This window comes from Crinia signifera, chromosome 4 (assembly GCF_055691185.1).
Source record: "Crinia signifera chromosome 4, ASM5569118v1, whole genome shotgun sequence".
Classification (NCBI taxonomy): domain Eukaryota; kingdom Metazoa; phylum Chordata; class Amphibia; order Anura; family Myobatrachidae; genus Crinia; species Crinia signifera.
The window spans coordinates 236,884,073-236,904,098 of record NC_139220.1 but is presented as its reverse complement, the minus strand read 5'-3'; the positions used below and the strand labels follow the sequence as shown (position 1 = coordinate 236,904,098).

General features: G+C 42.3%; 1 protein-coding gene across 1 annotated transcript in view; it reads left to right on the top strand.

Annotated features, from left to right (window-relative positions):
- Positions 1–20,026, top strand: part of IL16 (interleukin 16) — a 98,910-nt gene that overhangs the window by 36,882 nt on the left and 42,002 nt on the right. The window contains exons 3-8 of the mRNA XM_083184033.1: positions 4,238–4,615; positions 7,675–7,777; positions 11,506–11,651; positions 14,563–14,673; positions 16,469–16,583; positions 19,283–19,356. Coding sequence (XP_083040159.1) covers positions 4,280–4,615; positions 7,675–7,777; positions 11,506–11,651; positions 14,563–14,673; positions 16,469–16,583; positions 19,283–19,356 — 885 coding nt within the window. The 5' untranslated portion in view covers positions 4,238–4,279. The remainder of the gene's footprint in view (positions 1–4,237; positions 4,616–7,674; positions 7,778–11,505; positions 11,652–14,562; positions 14,674–16,468; positions 16,584–19,282; positions 19,357–20,026) is intronic.

The window sequence follows — 20,026 nt, the reverse complement described above, 5'->3', positions numbered from 1 at the left end:
CTAGAAAATGAAATACAGAATCTGAATGGTTGCCATCACCTCTTTTCATTTTTAGAAATTTTAGTAAATTCACCCCTACATATATTGTATTTCTGTTAATGTTATGCTCATTATTGCAATAAGTAATAATAAAAAACAAATAATGGACAAGTTAGTAGTGATAACCTAGGTCTGAAGGCACAGACCTGTCTCACTGGGGCATTTATTACCTAAAAGTGAGCTTGGGCTGTAGAGCTTGTTGTACATTCACCTCAACTGGGGAAATAATACTATACGCTGTAGCTGCTTTTAAAGTTCTTGAACTATGAAGCTTGTGACCTATATTAATGTACCGGGTTATGAGGCATGCAGTATATTGTCATGGAATGCAATCACAAATTAATATTTAATGTATGTGTGATGTGGTGGATATTTAAGCATTATAAAAGTACCTGTACTAGATAAAAGCCTGTCAAAATGACCTCTTAATCTGCTCCTATCTTCAATCTCTGTATTCACAGCTCCCTCTGTCCATATCCCAGGGTTGCCGATTTTTACAGACCGTCAGCAGCACTTATTGGGGGCGGGGCCTGATGGAGACATCATTAGTCCCTGCCCCTGGTAATGCAAATCCCGCAATATGCGGGTCGCCGGTGAGGGGGCAGGGCTAAATAAGCACGATTTGCCTATTTAGCCCCGCCCCTTCTTCACTAAAGCAGCGAATCGGGGCAATTTAAAGCTTATGCTACCGGGGACATTCAGGGGGGGGGTGTGTGTGTGTGTGTGTGTGTGTGTGTGTGTGTTGGGGGAGAGCTGAACCACCTTTCTGGGGGGCCGGGAGGGGGACCCGATTTTCGGGAGGCTCCCGGCCATTCCGGGAGGGTTGGCAACCCTGCCATATCCTAGAAGGGTGAAACATATCCTTTTGGCTTCACTTTCTCTTTCTCTCTCCATATTACATGTGCCCCACCTGCAGTGTACATGGTTTTACCCATTTTGAGAATAAATTTGTCCTTCTATCAGAGGTGAATTAGGCCCCGGTGCGCAATAAAGCTGTAACATATTATTAAAGCAGTGACACATTTCTGTGTTCTTATTCTGTCATTATTTAACACTTATTTCTTAATGTAAGAGCACTTCTAAAATATAAACAACTGAAAAGTCAACACATATAACCACAAGAAATATATACAGTCATTTTTGTACTATACAGTATATGCAATTAAACATAAACTGTGTACAGAACAGAGTAAGCAGTAACAAACTCTGCTTGATCTATTTACAGGAAAAGTCTGCATGAATTAGGGACACAGTGAGTCTAAACGAGATCTGTGTCCAAGTTATTCCAGGAGAAGATATATAAACTCATGCACGCCAAGAAATGTTTCTGTTTCTAAATATGTATATTGCAGCATTTCTGGAATATTGCAAAGACTGAGTGTTTGAAATATACTTTGTAATATTAAGTGTCAACTCTAAACCTTTACAATGTTTAAAGGTCACCGAATTATAACTAATGTGAGTATATTGAACATTGATCTCTTACTGTATTGGGCCATACACATGGGGAGATACTGTATCTGCTTCATTTCTAAGCATTTTGGCGAAATCGCATAGAAATTAAGAAGAAATTGCTCAGTGTGTATGCCCCATTGCAATGCACTGGAACAAAGCAGGCGTAGGGGATAGGAACAAAGCAGACGTAGGGGACCACCCAGCTTTTTAACGGTGGGTGCGCTCATGGAAATGCTGGTCCTACCACGGAGAACGCAGGCTTGCCTATGCATCCTCGGGGCAGGCGGCTGATGTCACATGACATCAGCACCCACCCCCAATTCTGGCAGAAAGCGGGCATCTGAGAAGTAAGTATAGACTTACCTTTTAGAGCGAAGACTGGAGAAATTCTTCGATAGTCAGCGACCATCAAATGGTTTCTCCTCCGTGCGTCCACATGTGAGCAGATGTGTTAGCGTAAACAACCACTCGCATGCTAGTGCAGGGTTCACTCGTGGGGGTTCGTTTGGCAGGGCAATGGCAGCGGATATATGCAGCATAGTGAGCTGGTCTGAATCAAGCCCTAAATTGCTCAGAACACATCTCTTGCTCAAATCTCTCTGTGCATTTGCCCCATTTGTCTGCAATGCACAAATGGGCTTCTGACTGGGGGGGGGGGGGGGGGGGGGGGTATGGGTAACAGCCTGAGCGGTGACATGCAGTCATGAGATGTCAATTTAGCTGAAGTGCAACAACTTTTCAAAATGCGAGCCAGATCAATATAAAGCATCTAAAAGTTCATTGTAGTATAGAATTATTCACTACAGTATTTAGGTTGTCAGCCAAAAAGATAGACACCAATTGGTCAGCATGCATTAGATCAACAGGTACAAAAGGTCAACGAAGGTTAAGGTTGAAAGGTAAAAAAGGGTTAAATTGTTGACATGACAATGGTCAACACACACATGATCTGTATGTTTAGATATATGCAACCACACTTCAGGCATGGTTGCCACTCTGCTACCACAGTGCTCACCACAGGTTACTATTCTGTTCCTAGTACACATAGATAGTAAATCAAGCAAATGTTGGCAAAACATTGTGTCGACCAGTTGTGTGTTGACCATTGTGATATCAACCTTTTGTACCTGTCAACTTTAAGCAGTGTTGATTGACCTTTCATCAGTCTACCTTTTTGTACCTGTCAACCTAAGGCATGTTGACTATATGGTGTCGACAGTGGCATAGCAACAGTCTCCACAGACCATTCAGTGACTTGGAGGTGCTGACTGTCCTGTGGGGACAATTGTCCCGAGCCATGCTGTTGTCAGTGAAGCAGAGAGGTGCCCCAGGCCTGAGAAGCAGCACTGTGGGAGAGATATCCCTCCCAAAATGGCTGCCACCTCAGAGGAGACCATTATTAAGGATGCTAGATGAGTTGGTGGCAATTATAGGAGGGAAATTTTCAATACTATGTAAAGGGTAGGAGCAAACAGCGGCCGGTGGAGGGGTTCATGGTGAGGGACCCCCTGATAATAAACAGAACCCCTGACAACTAGCAGGTAATATGTGGGAAGGGAAGACAAAAAGTTTGTGGGAAGGGAAGAAAGGGGAGGTGCACATTATGGGGGAAATTTACTAAAGGAAATTTGTAAAAAAATAGGTGTATTTGTATTTAGAAATACACTTATTTTTGACATTTACTATCCCGAAAATACGGCAATTCGTATTCATATTGATAGCACATCAATCCGAATACGAATTGCCGTATTTTCGGGATAGTAAATGTCAAAAATAAGTGTATTTCTAAATACAAATACACCTATTTTTTACAAATTTCCTTTAGTAAATTTCCCCCTATGTATGCCATTGAGTATCTGTCAACCTAGGCGCTGTCTACTGTGTCCATAATCCAGATATCCTATTTGTCAAAATCTTATGGCTACTCTACCTGCAACTCAAACACTATTTCTTTTTTTATATATAATCTTTATTTGCATTTTTGCATAGTTAAACATAGAATTGGCCTGGGGCATCTTATAAAAGTTTTAATAACACTTTACATTTGTATTTCATACAATTACATCAACATAAATATGAATACATAACCGTGATGATTTATTTAGTGTAAGATTAAATTTAGTGCTGTATTTCTCAAACATTATTCTCAAACTCAAACACTATTTCACAAAAATAGACAATTGAATTAGCTGCTTGGTCAGCAACATCGGTAGATATTTCTTGAACTTCATAACAGTGTGCAGATATACAAAGTATGTTCCTCCTACTGTTACTGGCACTATGCATGCTGCAGAATAACCTGGAATATTTGTCTGCACGTGACCCCCTAACAGCACATTTACATCTGACATCTACCATGTTCTTTGCATGCAAACAGTATTTTTGGCCTTTTTACCTTGTGGATATAAAATAAGTGTGTGAAAAGCAAAAAAGTCCCTTTTCACATTTTGCGATGAGGCCCAGAGCTCTTTAGCTACGTCACTGACTCCCACTTAGAAGCACACTTGTGGCAAGAGAATTATGCCAATGGCCACTAAAGTCGCACCTGGCTATTGGTACAGTAACGATGACCGTGGATATATCTGTACAGTGTAAAAATTTAACATACTGTAGCAAAAATAATGCTGTTATAACGAGTGAGTATGAACCATGAATGGTACTACTGTACACAGTATTATGAAATAAAATCATGAGTTCTATTTTTCAAACTGTTACATTATAATAATTTCCTTTGTACTTCCAGCAATAACGTTACAGTGTTGGTGAAATAGAAACATTTCTTGAGATGCCCAAAAAATATGGTCACGAGAGATCCAGCATATTTATGTCCTCACTTAGGATGGACAGACAGAATGGTGGCGGGAAAAAGATGAAGAAAGTCAAAAACTTTCGCTCTATATCCAAGTCTCTTATACTTTGCAATGCCAAGAACAGTGATGATGGGTCCAGTCCTGAGGAAAAGTACTCTGAGATTTCCGAGATGTCACGCCACAGCATACATGAATGTGAGCTAGCCCCAGCTGATAACTTCTGTAGCGCATTACCAGATCCGGTGAACAGGAAAATAATCTTGTCAAAAGCGGACTCTTGTGATAAAACTCCAAGCAAGCCATCTCTTAAAGTAAGTGAGGGTTTGTGTGGATAGACCTATTTATACAGAGTACACTGTTTGTTGGTTTGCACAATGGTCAAAAGATTGAAAGGATCAAAAGATTGAGGGCCAGATGTATCAAGCTTCAAAAAGTGATAAAATGGAGAGTGATAAACAGCCAGCCAATCAGCTCTTACCTGCCATGTTTCAGGCTGGGTTTGAAAAAATGATAGATAGCAGCTGATTGGCTGGTTGTTTATCACTCTCCACTTCATCACTTTTTGAAGCTTGATACATCTGGCCCTTAATGTTTTCCCTTTGAGTGCCAATATCTATGTGAGATGTGCAAAACATCCACTAAAAATGCCAGTGTCTGTCACATTTGCTATATAAATTCAAATAAAAAGTGTAAAAAAAAGATTCCATTTCCTATATAAGGTAAACATAACAGGTCATTATGAAGAATATAAATGCTTAATTGGCAATTGTCAAACCTATTTTGAAAAATTCACATAGGACTCAAAGGTTAATACATTTATTTATGTTATAAGTGTCATTTTGTTTTGTCAAAGCAGTGATTAAAAAAGTTGATACTACAGTTTAACAAAATATTAATTATCACCATGATAGCCAGAATATTACAAGATTGTTCCAAATTCCAAATCTGACTTATTCTGTGTACACACGGTGAGATTTTGTGTTTGATTTTGACAATATAGTCAAAATCGAATTAAAATCTAATCGAAATTGAATGGACATCGAACGGTTTTCAGCCTCATTTAATGCAGAGTCCTTATTTAGTGTAAATCGAACAGTAAAATAGACTGTGCAGGCAAGACTATATAGTACAGATCTGTACTATATAATCCAAATCGAATGCATTTCACGTTCCGTTCGATTCAAACCCGATTTGATCCCAATTGAATTGGGATTGAATCGCATGGCAACTCTAGAGGTGGGGCTGCAGCACAGCCCAAAATTCAAATAGGGGAGCCACACCAACTGCCACCCTAAATACTGCCAAACATTGTGGGCTGAGACTCACTAGCAGTTGATGTGGCTTCCCTATTGAATTTTGGACTGGCCTGCAGCCGCACCTCCGGAACCACCACTGGCTCTTTTCCTCCATCGCCTGGGGGGCATATTACCCTACCTCTACATTTCCTTTGGCAGTGCAACTGGAGTAGACTAGCATCATGGATCTGTGTGAGGTCCAGGGGTTTGGCGATTTGCGTGAATCATGGCTACATTTATTTAGAAGTCAGCAAAGTAAAATTGAAAAATGATATACAGTAACCGCTGATTGATTTTTGAGCCAGGGTCACCAGCAATTCTCTCAATGTCATTATTATATAGTCAGACATTAACCACTAAGTCATTCTATCTCTATGTCTGTCTCCAAAATAATAATAATAAAAAAATCTTCCCTCCAAAGTATAATAAGATGGTTTGGAAATCCTTGGCATTGTGTCTATATGCCGTTGTATGCTAAACACCTATCCATACTGAATAGCAACCAGTAGTGTGGATTGCACAATTTAGAAGAAACACTGGAGTATGGGATAATACAAAGGCAATACCCCTTCTGAACAGATGCATGCTGGCTTATGTCACGTTGTGCTTGCTGCTATCAATCACATACTACCTGGAAGCTGTACATACTGTAGTAGTTACTGAGAATAAACCCTACATATACTGTAACCCCTCACACTCTCCTAGCTGCAATAATAAGCAATAGGTAGCTTGGCATACTTTTGGTTTTAATCTTGCTGTGATAAAATTGCTTCACCTTCAGAAATTGTCTGAAACCCCTCACACAGCATTTTTTCCTTGGCAGAGCCTCAACACGTGACCACTATATAAGTAGTATTAACCAGATTTCACCAGAGATGCAGCCCCAACATACAGTATAAGTAACTTAGTTTACACACATGCTCATTGGCAGCAGCTTTTCCTCCCAAGTCTGCAGCGTGTGTGTGGATCTGAACACTCAACCACTGCACTGAACCAGAGAGACCAAAGAGCAACTGCCTGCAAGTTACCAGCCTATAAAAATGATGGAACAAAATAATAGTAATGTCAGTGTCGGCAACCAGGGCTGACTGGCAACTTTTAGCCTGGGGGCCAGGTCCAGAGCACTGGCCCATAAGGCTAAATGGTGGTTTTTCATTCTTAAAATAATATATTAATTAATATAATAATATTTAATTAATATAATAATAACAGAACACCACAGGCTGCTCCCCCTGTATAATAGTGATATAACATGACAACACAGGCTGCTTTCCCTATATAATCATAACAGAACACCACAGGCTGCTCCCCCTGTATAATAATTGGACAACACAGGCTGTACTAGCGCTGCGTAACGCCCACACCAGTTGCTGACAGTAGTAGCGCTGAGTAACAGCCAGACCAGTTGCTTACAGTAGTAGCACTGCATAGCACCCTCACAAGTTGCTGACAGTAGTAGCACTGCATAACTCCAACACCTGTTGCTTACAGAGGTAGCACTGTGTAGTGCCTTCACCAGTTGCTGACAGTAGTGCAGCGTAACGCCCCCAGCAGTTGCTGTCAGTAGTAGTGCTGCATAATGCTCACAACAGTTGCAGACAGTAGTAGCGCTGCATAACATAGGCGCGACTATCCGCCACCCGGCTGTAGCCTTGGGTGCGTGCACCCAGCGAACAGTCTCTTCGCCATGGCCGCATGCACCCTGCGTATGCACATGCGCAGAAATATGGCTGCGCATACACATACGCAAAACATAGGTCCCTAAGTACAGTCCTTGCGAATGGACAAGAATAACCCCCTTAGAGCTGAATCTATACACAGCAAATGTTTTCTATAAGTAAAAGATAGACTGCCAGAACTTGACCACATTTGGCCTGTGGCTCCTTTCATAATATCCACTTGGATTTGCAAGATCTTTGTCTACAAAATTGATGTAGACAGATAGACCACAGCAAACATATCCGCAGTCTTAACCCCTTTATGGTTTTAAAGCAACATCGTTCCATTACTCATTATAAAATGAATGATAACCAAAAATTGTAAAAATGTACTGTATTACGTTTTATCTTTTTCAGGAAGCGACTATGAATGCTTTTGTAGATAGTCAAAATAAACTGGAAAATCACTGCCTGCTCCAAATGAAGGTTCCATGCGTTAGGACACGTTGTAATTCAACAAGTATGTTCTGTTATTGTTCAGTATGGGTATTTTTTTTTTTTGTGTGGGATATTATACTCATTTTGATAGGTTGGTTTAAAATAGGGGCAAGTTCTGGATTTTAACAGTGAGGATTAACAACTTTAATTAAAAGGTGTAGATTATTTAGTAACATACATGAGAGCTATTAAATATGTCATAAAGAATGAAAGTTTGATCAATTTCCCCCAGATAGAGCACAGCATGGGCATTGATGCAAGCATAGGGGGTGCTTGATCCTGCATGTACCTGAGTCAGGACAGCAGGGGAACACAACCCAGCCCCCCAGATCCCAGCGCCCTAGGCAGTTGCCTAAAGCAGCCAAATGGTAGAGCCGGACCTACATAGTTACATAGTAGATAAGGCTGAATAAAGACTTGCGTCCATCTAGTTCATCCTACGTTTTAATAGCTTATCCCTTGTAAAAAAAAGAATATGGTTCTTATTAGTACCCCTGGATATTTTTATCCAATAAATGCTTGTCCAACCTTATTTTGAACGTATTTATTGTATCTGCCAACACCACCTCTCCAGGAAGAGAATTCCAAAGTTTGACTGCTCTGACCGTAAAGAAATTTTTTCTTTTGAGGGAACGAAATTTTCTTTCCTCTAATCTAAATTCGTGCCCTCGTGTCCTAGTTTCCTTTCTTGCAGTAAAAAGAGTGCTTGAGAGTTCCTTATATTGGCCCCTGATATATTTGTACATGTTGAGCATGTCCCCCCTTAAACGTCTCTTCTCAAGTGTAAATAGTCCTAGCTTGCTTAATCTCTCCTCATAGCTTAAATTCTCCATTCCCCTGATAAGCTTTGTTGCTCTTCTTTGGGTTTTTTCCAATTCCATGATGTCCTTTTTATAGTGTGGGGCCCAGAACTGTACTCCATATTCAAGATGCGGTCTAACCAATGCCTTGTACAGTGGCATAATTACTTTTGAGTCCCTAGTTTCCATGCCCCTTTTAATACATGCTAGAATTCTGTTGGCCTTTTTTGTTGCAATGTGACATTGAACACTGCACCCCAGCTTATTATCTATATGGACTCCTAGATCCTTTTCAAGTGCTGAAGTACCTAATGCCTCCCCGCTTAGGTTGTAACTTACACACTGGTTACGTCTCCCGAGATGCATAACCTTGCATTTATCCACATTGAACCTCATCTTCCACTTTTTTGCCCACTCATCTAGTTTGTTAAGATCATTTTGAAGTATGTTCACATCCTCTGTTGATTCAATAATTCTACTCAGTTTAGTGTCATCAGCAAAGATGGATACATCGCTGAGAATCCCCATCCCTATATCGTTAATATAAATGTTAAACAAGATGGGCCCCAGTACCGAACCCTGTGGCACTCCACTTAGTACTGGTATCATAGTTGATACTGCACTGTTCACAACCACTCTTTGTTCTCTATCACACAGCCAGTTCCCTACCCATCTACAGATATTTGCACCTAGTCCCAGGTCCACCATTTTATTTATCAACCTCTTGTGTGGTACTGTATCAAAAGCTAGTGTGTATATCTGATTACACACTTCCGGGGGTCACATGCAATATTTTCTGGTTGGCAGTGTTACACAGCCAATCAGAAGATATTTTGTACAACCCAATGCAGTGTGACTACAGGTGCATAGACACTGGCCATATTTTCAACAATATTGTTCATTTTGGCCTTTTTCTGATCGATATCGTTCACAATATCAGCTAGTGTGCATGCAATGAATGATGCACACTCTTGTGCGTCGTTAACAAGGGTTTCTGTCGTCTGTACATGAAACTCAATTATGTAATTTACAAAAAGCTGCATATTACTAGACTCTAACTAGATCATTCATTGTTCAGTATATGGATCAGTGTGTATAGTTAGCGCAATTTTTTTGCTCAGGACATGGAAATTGCTCAGCAATATCATTCACTGAACACATCCTCTAGTGTGTATGGGCATTAAGGCAGGTCCATCGTTAGTTACATTGGAGGTTATTCTGATCGGAGCGGCCAAACGTGCGTACGTTCGCTATTAACGTACGCTCTCCGTACGCGGCCGTTGGGGTTAAGTCCACCCACAAATCAGCCGCATACGTACGGGCAGAAACAACGTCGAAGGGGAGTGGCGTACAATTGAGCGTACGCCAACGTACACGGACGGACCAGCCCTTACACTCCGACAACTGGCGTACAACAGAGCGTACGCCACCGTTTACGGACGTCTCTCGTCCGTCTTCCCACCGACTTCTTGCGGCTATCTGAGCGTACGCAAGCTTGCACGGACGGGTCCCTATTGTTTTCAATAGAAAACTCAGCTTATGTCACCGCTCGTGAGAGTGAGCGTACGTCCGTGCATGCTGGCATACCCTTCACATATATGGACCTGCAAATCTTGCCTTTCAACTACAATTCTGACAATTAATTAATTATTCTAATTGTTATTCAATTATTGTTTTCTATTAACTCAATTGAAGATTGTGTGCAAAATAGTGGGCATGGCCTTAAAACATTGCTGAAACATACTTTGTAGGTGTTAGATGTGGTTTATGTTATTGTATCCTAAATACAAAACCTATGTTTGTATTAGAGTGAACACGTTGACACATGTCGACTTGTGTAGATTGAGTGTGCTACTGTGTAAAGTCTATGAAAGCATGTAGTGAATGTGTATAACTGTTTAACAAATACCTACCTTAGCATATATAAGCAGGTCTTAAAAAGATTTTTACCTTAAATTAAACAAACCTTTAAATGTAGAGAAGTATAGAAAGATAAGCTTCCAATGTGTTTGAGTGATGTGTGTGGCTTGCAGGTAGTGAAATCATGGTTTGGACTTAATAGACTGCAGCATTGGTTATTACATTCAGGTGTATGTGTTTGAGTAGTAATCAGCGTAAATTAGCAAACCCAGGCGCACGCTGGCATGCGGTATCTGTAGGGGTGGTCTGAGCTGGCGGTTGGCGGGCGCCTGTTTTGTGTCCGAAATGAACGGTGCTTTAGGCGATCGTGCGGTAGTAGCACCGTTCATTTTTGGTGCACACCCCCATGTACGCCCATATTTACGCCCATTTTCCCTCATTATTTCGGCCGCTCCCCTCATCACGCCCCTATGCCGCCCCCAATGCCCGTACTCTCACGTACAGGTTTTTTCGCACGTAGAGACCCGTCCGTAAGCATTGTGGAGTGTTCGCGCCTGCGCATTGGCGATTGTACGCATGCACAGATCATGAAAAACCCCGGAACGTACGCGTACGGCCCGGCCGCACCAACCAGAATAAGGCCCATTGTGTAGTGTATTCCGGCAAACTCTGCTGGTGCTGGGCAATTGCCCCAACCATCGGCAAGCCAATGGTTGTAATGTGTACCTGGCATTACAACCTCCAAGATTAACCTACTGACAATTTGCCGATCAGTTGCCTTGTTTTGTTATATGTGGCATTTTCAGGAAGGTTGATCATGGCAGAGCCAAAATGTTTCTTACTGGATGCGATGCTGAAGCTAATATATCTACAGCAACAGTTCTGCTTTCCATGTCTGCTGTCTCTCTAGGACATGGTGTCATGGTGAAAGCAGGCCAGGTAGAATGAAATGGGGGCCAGAGTACACAGTATAAAATAGAATAGTCATAAAAACATCCCTTTGCACAGTTTTTAACAGAGATATAAAAATACTTACAAACAACGGTGTTGAAGATTGTTTTTTTTTTTTTCGTTTTGCTTTGTGTATTAGGTGTGAACCCGTACTGGATTGGTGAGATAGACCCTTTTGCAACCAAGCAACAATCACTGTACAGAGAGAGACAACTGCCAAACCTGTGTAGTAACAGGAAGTCATTATCTCAGCAGCTGGATTGTCCTACAGGGGCTGTCCATGTGGTAAGTAACTATTTATAAATATATATAAATACATATATGACTAAACATCAGTATTGTGTGGTGTGGGTCACAAACATTGAGATCCAGTATACAGAGGATCCCCAGACAGATCTGTGCCCAATATTGACACTTATTTTAAGTGGACAAACTGGACAAAACCAGCAAACCATTCTGAATTCAATTGTCCTTTCCAAAGTCCAGCAAGCAGGAGAAGTCCATTTAGCATTATCCTCCTCCACATGGAACTGCAATTCCCTCATCATGTCACTTCACTAAGAAGTTGTGGGAATGTGGGAGATCTGGTCACTCTTCAGTGGATTTGGGGGACTACTCCAGTGTCCCTGAACATATCCTGCCTGGGCCGCACCATATGTAGGCCAGACGATCTGTAGATCGTCTGAAAAATATTGTTCTGATTTGTACCTAGCCGAAGTTGTATTTTTTTTAAAATCTTTTTAAGTTTGTTATGCTATGAAGTAGAAAACGTGTGGACACAATGAGCCTGATGCATAGTTAGACATACACCAATTTGTGGAGAATATCTTGTGCATTCACACTGCACATGTAAGCACGGGTGATTCAGATGCACTTCCACTGGCGAGTGACCAGGCATAACTGGGATTTAATGCTGCATGGTTTTTTAGACAAAGGGCGAGATGTACTAAGCTTAAAAAAGTGATAAAATGGAGAGTGAAAAACAACCAGCCAATCAGCTCCTGCCTGACAGTTTTCAAACACAGTCTGTGACATGACAGGTAGGAGCTGATTGGCTGGCTGTTTATCACTCTCCATTTTATCACTTTTCAAGCTTAGTACATCTGGCCCAAAAGTCCATTGAGGTTGTGTTGATGCAAGCAACTTCCAGCTATACAGGGTTATACAGAAGAGTAAATATATGCTCTCTCCTACACCATGGGCCTAATTTAGACCTGAATGCAGGGCAAATTTGTTCTAAAAATGGGCAAAACCATGTGATCTTCTCTGTGTGTACACCCCTTAACTTTCTCTCCACATATTACATGTGCAGAGTTAAGGGGTGTACACAAAGTGCAATTTTGGCAGGTGATTTTGACTAGATAGTCAAAATCCCCCTATTCCATCCTGTTCTCACTGCACTCTTCTTGCATTTTAATTATGGCTCTCTTACTCACCTACGATCTATACCCACATCTCTTCTCACGTCTGTTTATTCATCTCTGCCAATGACAACCTGCCCCCTGGTAGCATGTGGACAACTCCTCTGTGCCCCTACACCTCAGCTGTATTGTTTACTAAGAATTGTGCTGCTAATTGTTACAGTGCCCATACACAGTGCGATGATGGCACCTGTAATGGGCTGGATGGCATTGCATCATAACACATGGGTTTTGCATGCGATTTGCGTGCGATGACATGCGAGGGCAGAAAAAAAGTATGTGCAGCACATACTTTTTGTTCTGTGCGATGAGATGCCCGCGGGAGCGCTCATCGCATTGCACGGTGAAAAGGCACCGTGTATGGGCACCTTTACTTGTGCTCTGTTTTAGTTCTTCAGTTACTGTTATGTTTAGTTCTGTGTACCCTGCAGGGCCACCACTAGTAATGTTGGGGCCCGGGACTGACCTGCAGCCCGAGCCCCCAGCGGCACATCCCCCCCCCGTGCGCCGGCACCCCGCCTCCCCCTACGCCCCCAATTAGTATGCGGGCGGCATCTTCTCCCTCCTCCAACAGTCGGGACTCGGAGCACTCACTGCACAGTGCAGCCTGCAGAGCGCCGAGCCCCTCTGTATCCTAGGCTTGGTGCTCTGCAGGCTGCATTGTGTATTGTGCATGCCTGGCCGGGGGGTGCCGGGTGGCGCTAAGGGGGGGAGAGATGCATTGTGGGGGTGCAGGGGGGTGGTGCCGTGCCACTGTGGGCAGCTGCCCGGGCCCCTCCAGAGGCCTGGGCCCGGGACAGTTGTACCCACGGCACCCCCCTGTTAGTGGCCCTGGTACCCTGTATTGTAATTATGCACCCTATGTACAGCTCTGCAAACCACTTGTGGCGCCTTATAAATAAAATCTGATAATAATAATAATAGAGGTTTAGCAACAATTGCATGGTTTTAAACATGCAGCCGATCCCAGTGCACACCCCCACTAAGTCAGAAACGCCTAGTAATATAGACTGCAGGCAAGGCAATTTTGAGCAGATCGCAGACTATCATAGTGAACATAGACAAAATTGCCAGTGCATCTAGTCAAAATCACTTAGTCAAAATCGTCTTCTAGCAAAAATCGCACCTTGTGTGTATACCTTTAGATTTGGGTGGGGTGTGTTCAAACTGAAATCTAAATTGCAGTGTAAAAACAAAGCAGATAGTATTTACCCTGCACAGAATCAAAATAACCCAAATCTAACACTTACTGCACATGGTTTCATTTGCCCCACCTGCAGTGCACATGGTTTTGCCCATTTTGAGAACAAATTTGTCTGCGATCAGGTCTGAAATGAATTAGGCCTCATATTCAATTTTGACCAATTTTGGTTAATGCCGGTTGCAAGCAAGGACAGATAAGGTGCTGCTACAATTGTAAATAAACCACATGTTGCCTATAAATTGTAAGCTTACGAGCAGGGCCCTCCTATCTCTATGTCGGTTTGTTTCTACCCAGTTTGTTTCCAAATTGTAAAGCGCAACTGTTGTTTCCAATTGTAAAGCGCAACGGAATATGCTGCGCTATATAAGAAACTGTAAATAAACAAACCAAATGTTTTTGTGCAGAATTTCTGCACTTGTGTCCGTGCGCTCCGCATCAAACCTAATTAGAGTCAAACAAATGTATTTTCATTATACTCCCCATTAGGAGTTTGAACAAATCAGCTATATGAATAAAAGAAGGATAAAATGGGAACATCAATGTTATCTTATTAAATCCTCCGTGCTTACAGGGTGTTTCCCGTTCATCAAGGTCCCTGAGTTCAGCACAGCTAATGAACATCAGAAGCTCCGCACAAGCCTCTGTTATTTCCAATATCATTTTAATGAAAGGCCAAGGCAAGGTGAGCACCATATTATTATTAGAACGTGCAGACAGCTCGGTTGTTTTGTGTGATGTTTGGCATTTACATAGGGATGGAAGGACTTCTGTTAAACTGACGTGTTACATAATTGACAAATAATGATCTGTTTAATATGTTTTTTTCTACATTAAGTATAGACAGGACAACAAGGAGATTCATGTATGTCAATGGCCCTGCTGGCCCCAGATGTTTTATGTGACATTAAGGTTGTTTAATTTAAGATTATTATACTACACTGTCAGAGTTTGTGTCGAAACTCTATCTATCTATCTATCTATCTATCTATCTATCTATCTATCTATCGTCTACTAAGGCCTTGTCTATGTACTTAGAAAAATACAGTATAGTTGGTATCAGGAAAGCCTGAAATACGGTAATCCTATCAAAGGTGTTAAGCATAGCAGTTTGAAACCAGGATTGGAAGCATTGAGGATGCTTTGGCATTAGCGGTCACTGGCAAACTACTGTTATAAGTAGCAGCGGCTGCGCCGGCCATGAAGTACAAGGGGATCACTAAGCTAATACATTATATACATGTTATCATGTCTGTAATATAAGTGCTGAATTGATCCCCCTGGGGCTGCCGTCACTGAGCATTGGGCGCCCAGGAACCAGCATAAGACATTATACACTGTAAAGCCCACCTCCCCGTACTCTTGTGGAACTAGCCAATTGAAGACTGAGAGGTGGGCTTAACAGTGTGTAATGTTTTATGCTGATTCCCAGATGCTCTCAGCGCTGTCAATCCCCGGGAGATCGATCCAGCACATATATTACATACATGATAACAAGTATGTATATATGTTCTTAGCAACTCTCCCTGAACTTCAGGGAGATAGGACCATAGTGAGTGATGGGTGTCTGGCTACTGAAAAGGGTTGTGGTCTAATCATGCAAATGGTGCCATGTACAGTCAGATTAGTGCAATTGCTCCCCTCATGCAGGCAGAGGAGACTGCACATTGGAAATTATACTAGAATAAAAACACCCAGAAAACTAATATTTGATTACTCCTATAATTCTTGTGTCTAACATATTCTCTGAACCTAAGTCCGGGAACTGCTGTATACCATTCTAGGTCTGGATTTACATTTTATTTGAACTCAAAAGTAGTGTTAAGCGGGTTAAACATGGGCATTTTCACACCATTACTGTGATCGGACAAGATCATTTAGAAATGGAGCACTGATCGCTGCATGTGTACAGCTCTGGGCGACGGTGATCCGCGGTCTCGCACGTCGTGTTTGCCCGCAGGGAAAGACAGTGATTGTCTTCCGCGTCATTTTCATACCATGCACTGCTGCTGCCGACATGGGAGGGTAAGTATTGACAGAAATGGGTGCAGGGTGTACGGCCCCTTGGATATCAGGGGGCCATGTGTACCGCATACACTGTGCCCATTATAAATATGCCAGTGCCGTTGCGGCTCCAGAGGTGGGGCTGCAGCTCAGTCAAAAACAGCCGCCACTGAGTTTAATCCTTATCAACTCTGTGATGCACAGATGTCCAGATATATTACATACATCTGGTAAGGTATGGGGTTGCTGGGCCAGGTTCCGGTTCTAGAATATCATCAGAATTATATAAGAACTCTCTTATTTCTTTAAAACAAACTTCAGTAGTGAAAAAGAGTCATAATAAATAAATAATCCATGTTATATACTATTGTGTGTTACATGTTACTATAAAAGAATTGTCATTTGTTTCAGTCAAAAATAAAAAAGAAAGCTCAGACAGTTATGTACTGTAGTAACTGTGATTACATTGTTGTTAGGGGTTGGGATTCAGTATTGTCGGCGGGAAGGACAGCATCTATGGGCCAGTTGGTATCTACGTGAAGACAATATTCCCAGATGGAGCAGCTGCTGCTGATGGAAGACTACAAGAAGGTAACTGTTTCCAAAGTGTTTATTCCTCTTCTACATGTCTATGTGTGTATAATATTGTAATTGTTCTTTTATTTTTGAGGCATCACATAAGTTTCCCCGTTCCATACAGGAAATTTACAGAGTATCAATGGAATTTGACATAGTATAAGTAGAATTAAAGTAATATGACATGTCTCAGGAACACGGGTCTATGTACTAAGCCTCGGAGACAGATAAAGTGGACAAAGCTAAATTGCCAGCCAATAAGCCCCTAACTGCTGTGTTACATGCAGTGTTTCAAAATTAGGGTTAGGTTAGGGGCTAAATCTTGCTTAGGGCATGAAATTGGCGAGGGCCAGCCCTGAGGCAAATTATACAGATTTCCCTTTAGCAAAAACAATAGACTGAGCTACAGTCTGTTGCAGGTCAGGTCATCCTTTGCTTATTCACCTCTTGTAAAACGACTCTCCCACCCAGGGCCGGCTCTACCATTAGGCAGCTTTAGGCAGCTGCCTAGGGCGCCGGGATCTGGGGGGGTGCCACCTATCTGCTTATCAAAAAAATCAAAGATATCTATGAGGATCCTTGTGCAGGTGGTGGGTGTGAACCCTCTAAGACCTCACCGACATACTTCCCTACTTGGCTGGCCCTCCTCCTTGCCCTCCTCCTGGTCAAAGGGGTCCCTTAGGGAAAGTAGGGGACTTGCCCACATTCCCCAGGGGCTGGGAGGACCACCTGATTTTTGGGAGCCTCCCTGCTTTTCAAGAATGTTAGGCAAGTATGCCTTAAGGGGTTGGAAAGTAGGTATCGTGGCAGTATTGGGGGGGGGGGTAAGTTGAAGTTTTGCCTAGGGTGCTGAGAAGCCTTACACCGGCCCTGCTCCCACCGATCAGCTCAGAAGGCATGCAGGCACTTATGCTGCAAGTATCACAATAGTTGGAGAGTCGCAAGTTGTCCAGTTTCTGATCAGTGACAGAAAAGTTTCTCACAATTGTTTTTACTGTTTCTAAATTTTGATTGGTATATTCATCTAGTTTAAGCTGTATTTTGGTAGTGGATCACCTAGTTTGTCTTAGTCTAGTCCTGCATTCTATTTATGATTTGTACTATTTATTGCAATAACTTAATTAGCAGGAATTACCATGCATGTGAATGCAGTAGTATAATAGGGGGTCCGCATGCAGGGAAAACCCATTGATTCTGCAGTTTACGCAGAATCAATGGGTTTCCACTCCTGAAACTCATATTTTTAAGCACAGGGAAAAAATATATTTTATTGAATAGCCTTTCATTGTCCTGCAGGGTTCATAGCCAGCAAAGTCTCCTATCCCCACAAGTTACCAAGAAAACATCACCAGAGCAGCTGTTTGGCTGTATTGGCCATGATCTCCACAAGTTCTGCAAATGTTAGCAGGCTGTTATGTTCTAGCAGCCATGGGTATGCAGGCACGTCATTTTCTACTACAGCCACGAGCATACTGAAGCAGTTTAGGACAGCCAAGACTTTCTGGGAGCTGTACAGCTCCAGGAAACTCCAGACTTACTAATATACTTTGCTGTTGAAGATCACTTTGGTATCCAAGCAATAAAAGGGGAACTAGACAGAACCTTAGGTGAAAACAGTTTCCCTAAGTGGACAGTAAAGGCATGTGAATGGCAGTGGACCTTAGTATGGCTCTGTGCCTCCTACTAATTGATTATTCTCACAAATATAGAGGGATTCTGTCCCTCCCTCACCGCTCCATACTGGCTCCCTCTGTCCTTCAGAATCCAATTCAAATAAATTAAATTAATCTTATCTAGATAGCTTTCAGAACACCACCCTTCATGCATCTTCAATCTCCATATTTGCCTTCTTAGAGCTAACTCTGACCTGCTCTCTTCCATTCATGAACTTCCCTACCACACCGGCTCACGCTCTCTCATAGACTTCACACCTTTAAATGCTCTATGAAAACCAAACTCATAGTTAGCAATAATACTGAGACAAATGCCTACTCACAACTGACCCAGCCTCCAGACCCAACCATTTTTCAATGTATTTTGTCCCTGATTTATGTATACCCCTAACAAATCTACATTAATCATCATCATCATCATCATCAATATCATATTATTGCCAAGTTTACACTTATAGCACCTAGACATTGCTTTTATATGACCTGCATGTGCAGAAATTCCTGTTGGCCTAATTGGCCATGAGACAAAATAGAGAATGAGACTTTCCCCAGGGTTATGCAGATGTAGCTGCCCCACAGATACTCCACTAGAAGGTGGCAGATCAATACTGTAGACTTACAGTATCTCATAGAGACATGTATCCCAAATAGTGATGGGAGGATATAATATGTAGCAGGGACAGTATGTAACTACTTATGTAGAACCTTATTTATGAAATAAAGATGAAATATTACACCAAAGACTTACTTAAAAGGATTTGAAACATAAAAGTTCATAGTTTATATGTGCAACTCTAATTAATGTTAGTTTGGCTATGGATGGATAAATTATAATTATCTGTTAAAGCTGATGAAAGAAAGAGACTAAGAAAACAAAACCTGTGTAAATAATTCAAGCAGCCATTGGCACATAATGTTTTGTCTTCCATAATGGATTATCATTGCATTCTAACAAAGCTTGTTAAAGGTTGCTGCGTTTAGGATAGAGAATGATGTAACAGATGGCGCATATAATTAACTTTCCAAAGTGTTTTATTACAGGGGATGAAATTGTGGAACTGAATGGAGAGTCAATGCATGGCCTAACACATAATGATGCTCTACAGAAATTTAAGGTGAATATTGTCATTATACAATGCTGCTCATGATTTCCTTCTAGGCTTTAGGATTGTATCACAGGGGGTCATTTAGAAACAATGAAAAATGCAAAGTAAAGGCCAAGTGCCCACCACACAGGAGCTGATGCATAGAACGCAATATATGCATTGTGTGCAGGGATAAAAATATACATATTCCCTGTATGCAGAATTACACACATTTATATGACACCACTATCCATACTATACGCAGCGTATAGGCCCTTATTCTGGTTGGTGCGGCCGGAGCCGCACACGGTGCTCCGGCCGCACAAACCAATCCCCGCCCACGAGACGGATCGCCACGGCCGTCCGTACACGGACGGCTGGCGATCCGCATAAAAATGGTGGGGCGTACGCCTCCACCATGGTGGGAGCTGCCCCCTGCATTCGATGGTCGTCGACCATCGAAGGCAGGGCCGCACGCCACAGCAGCTCCCGCAAGCTGAGACCACACGGACAATCGTCCGTGTGATAGCTTGTATGGGGGCTGAGAGCTGACATCCGGCGATGTCAGCTTTCCGCCCCCATCAGTGGCGTCATACCCTGATTAGCATGCATACGCCCCGCGTTTGCATGGGAACGCCCATGAAACGCGGGGCGTATACATAGGGAAATGAGGGTATGAAGCCCCTCACGCCCCTATACG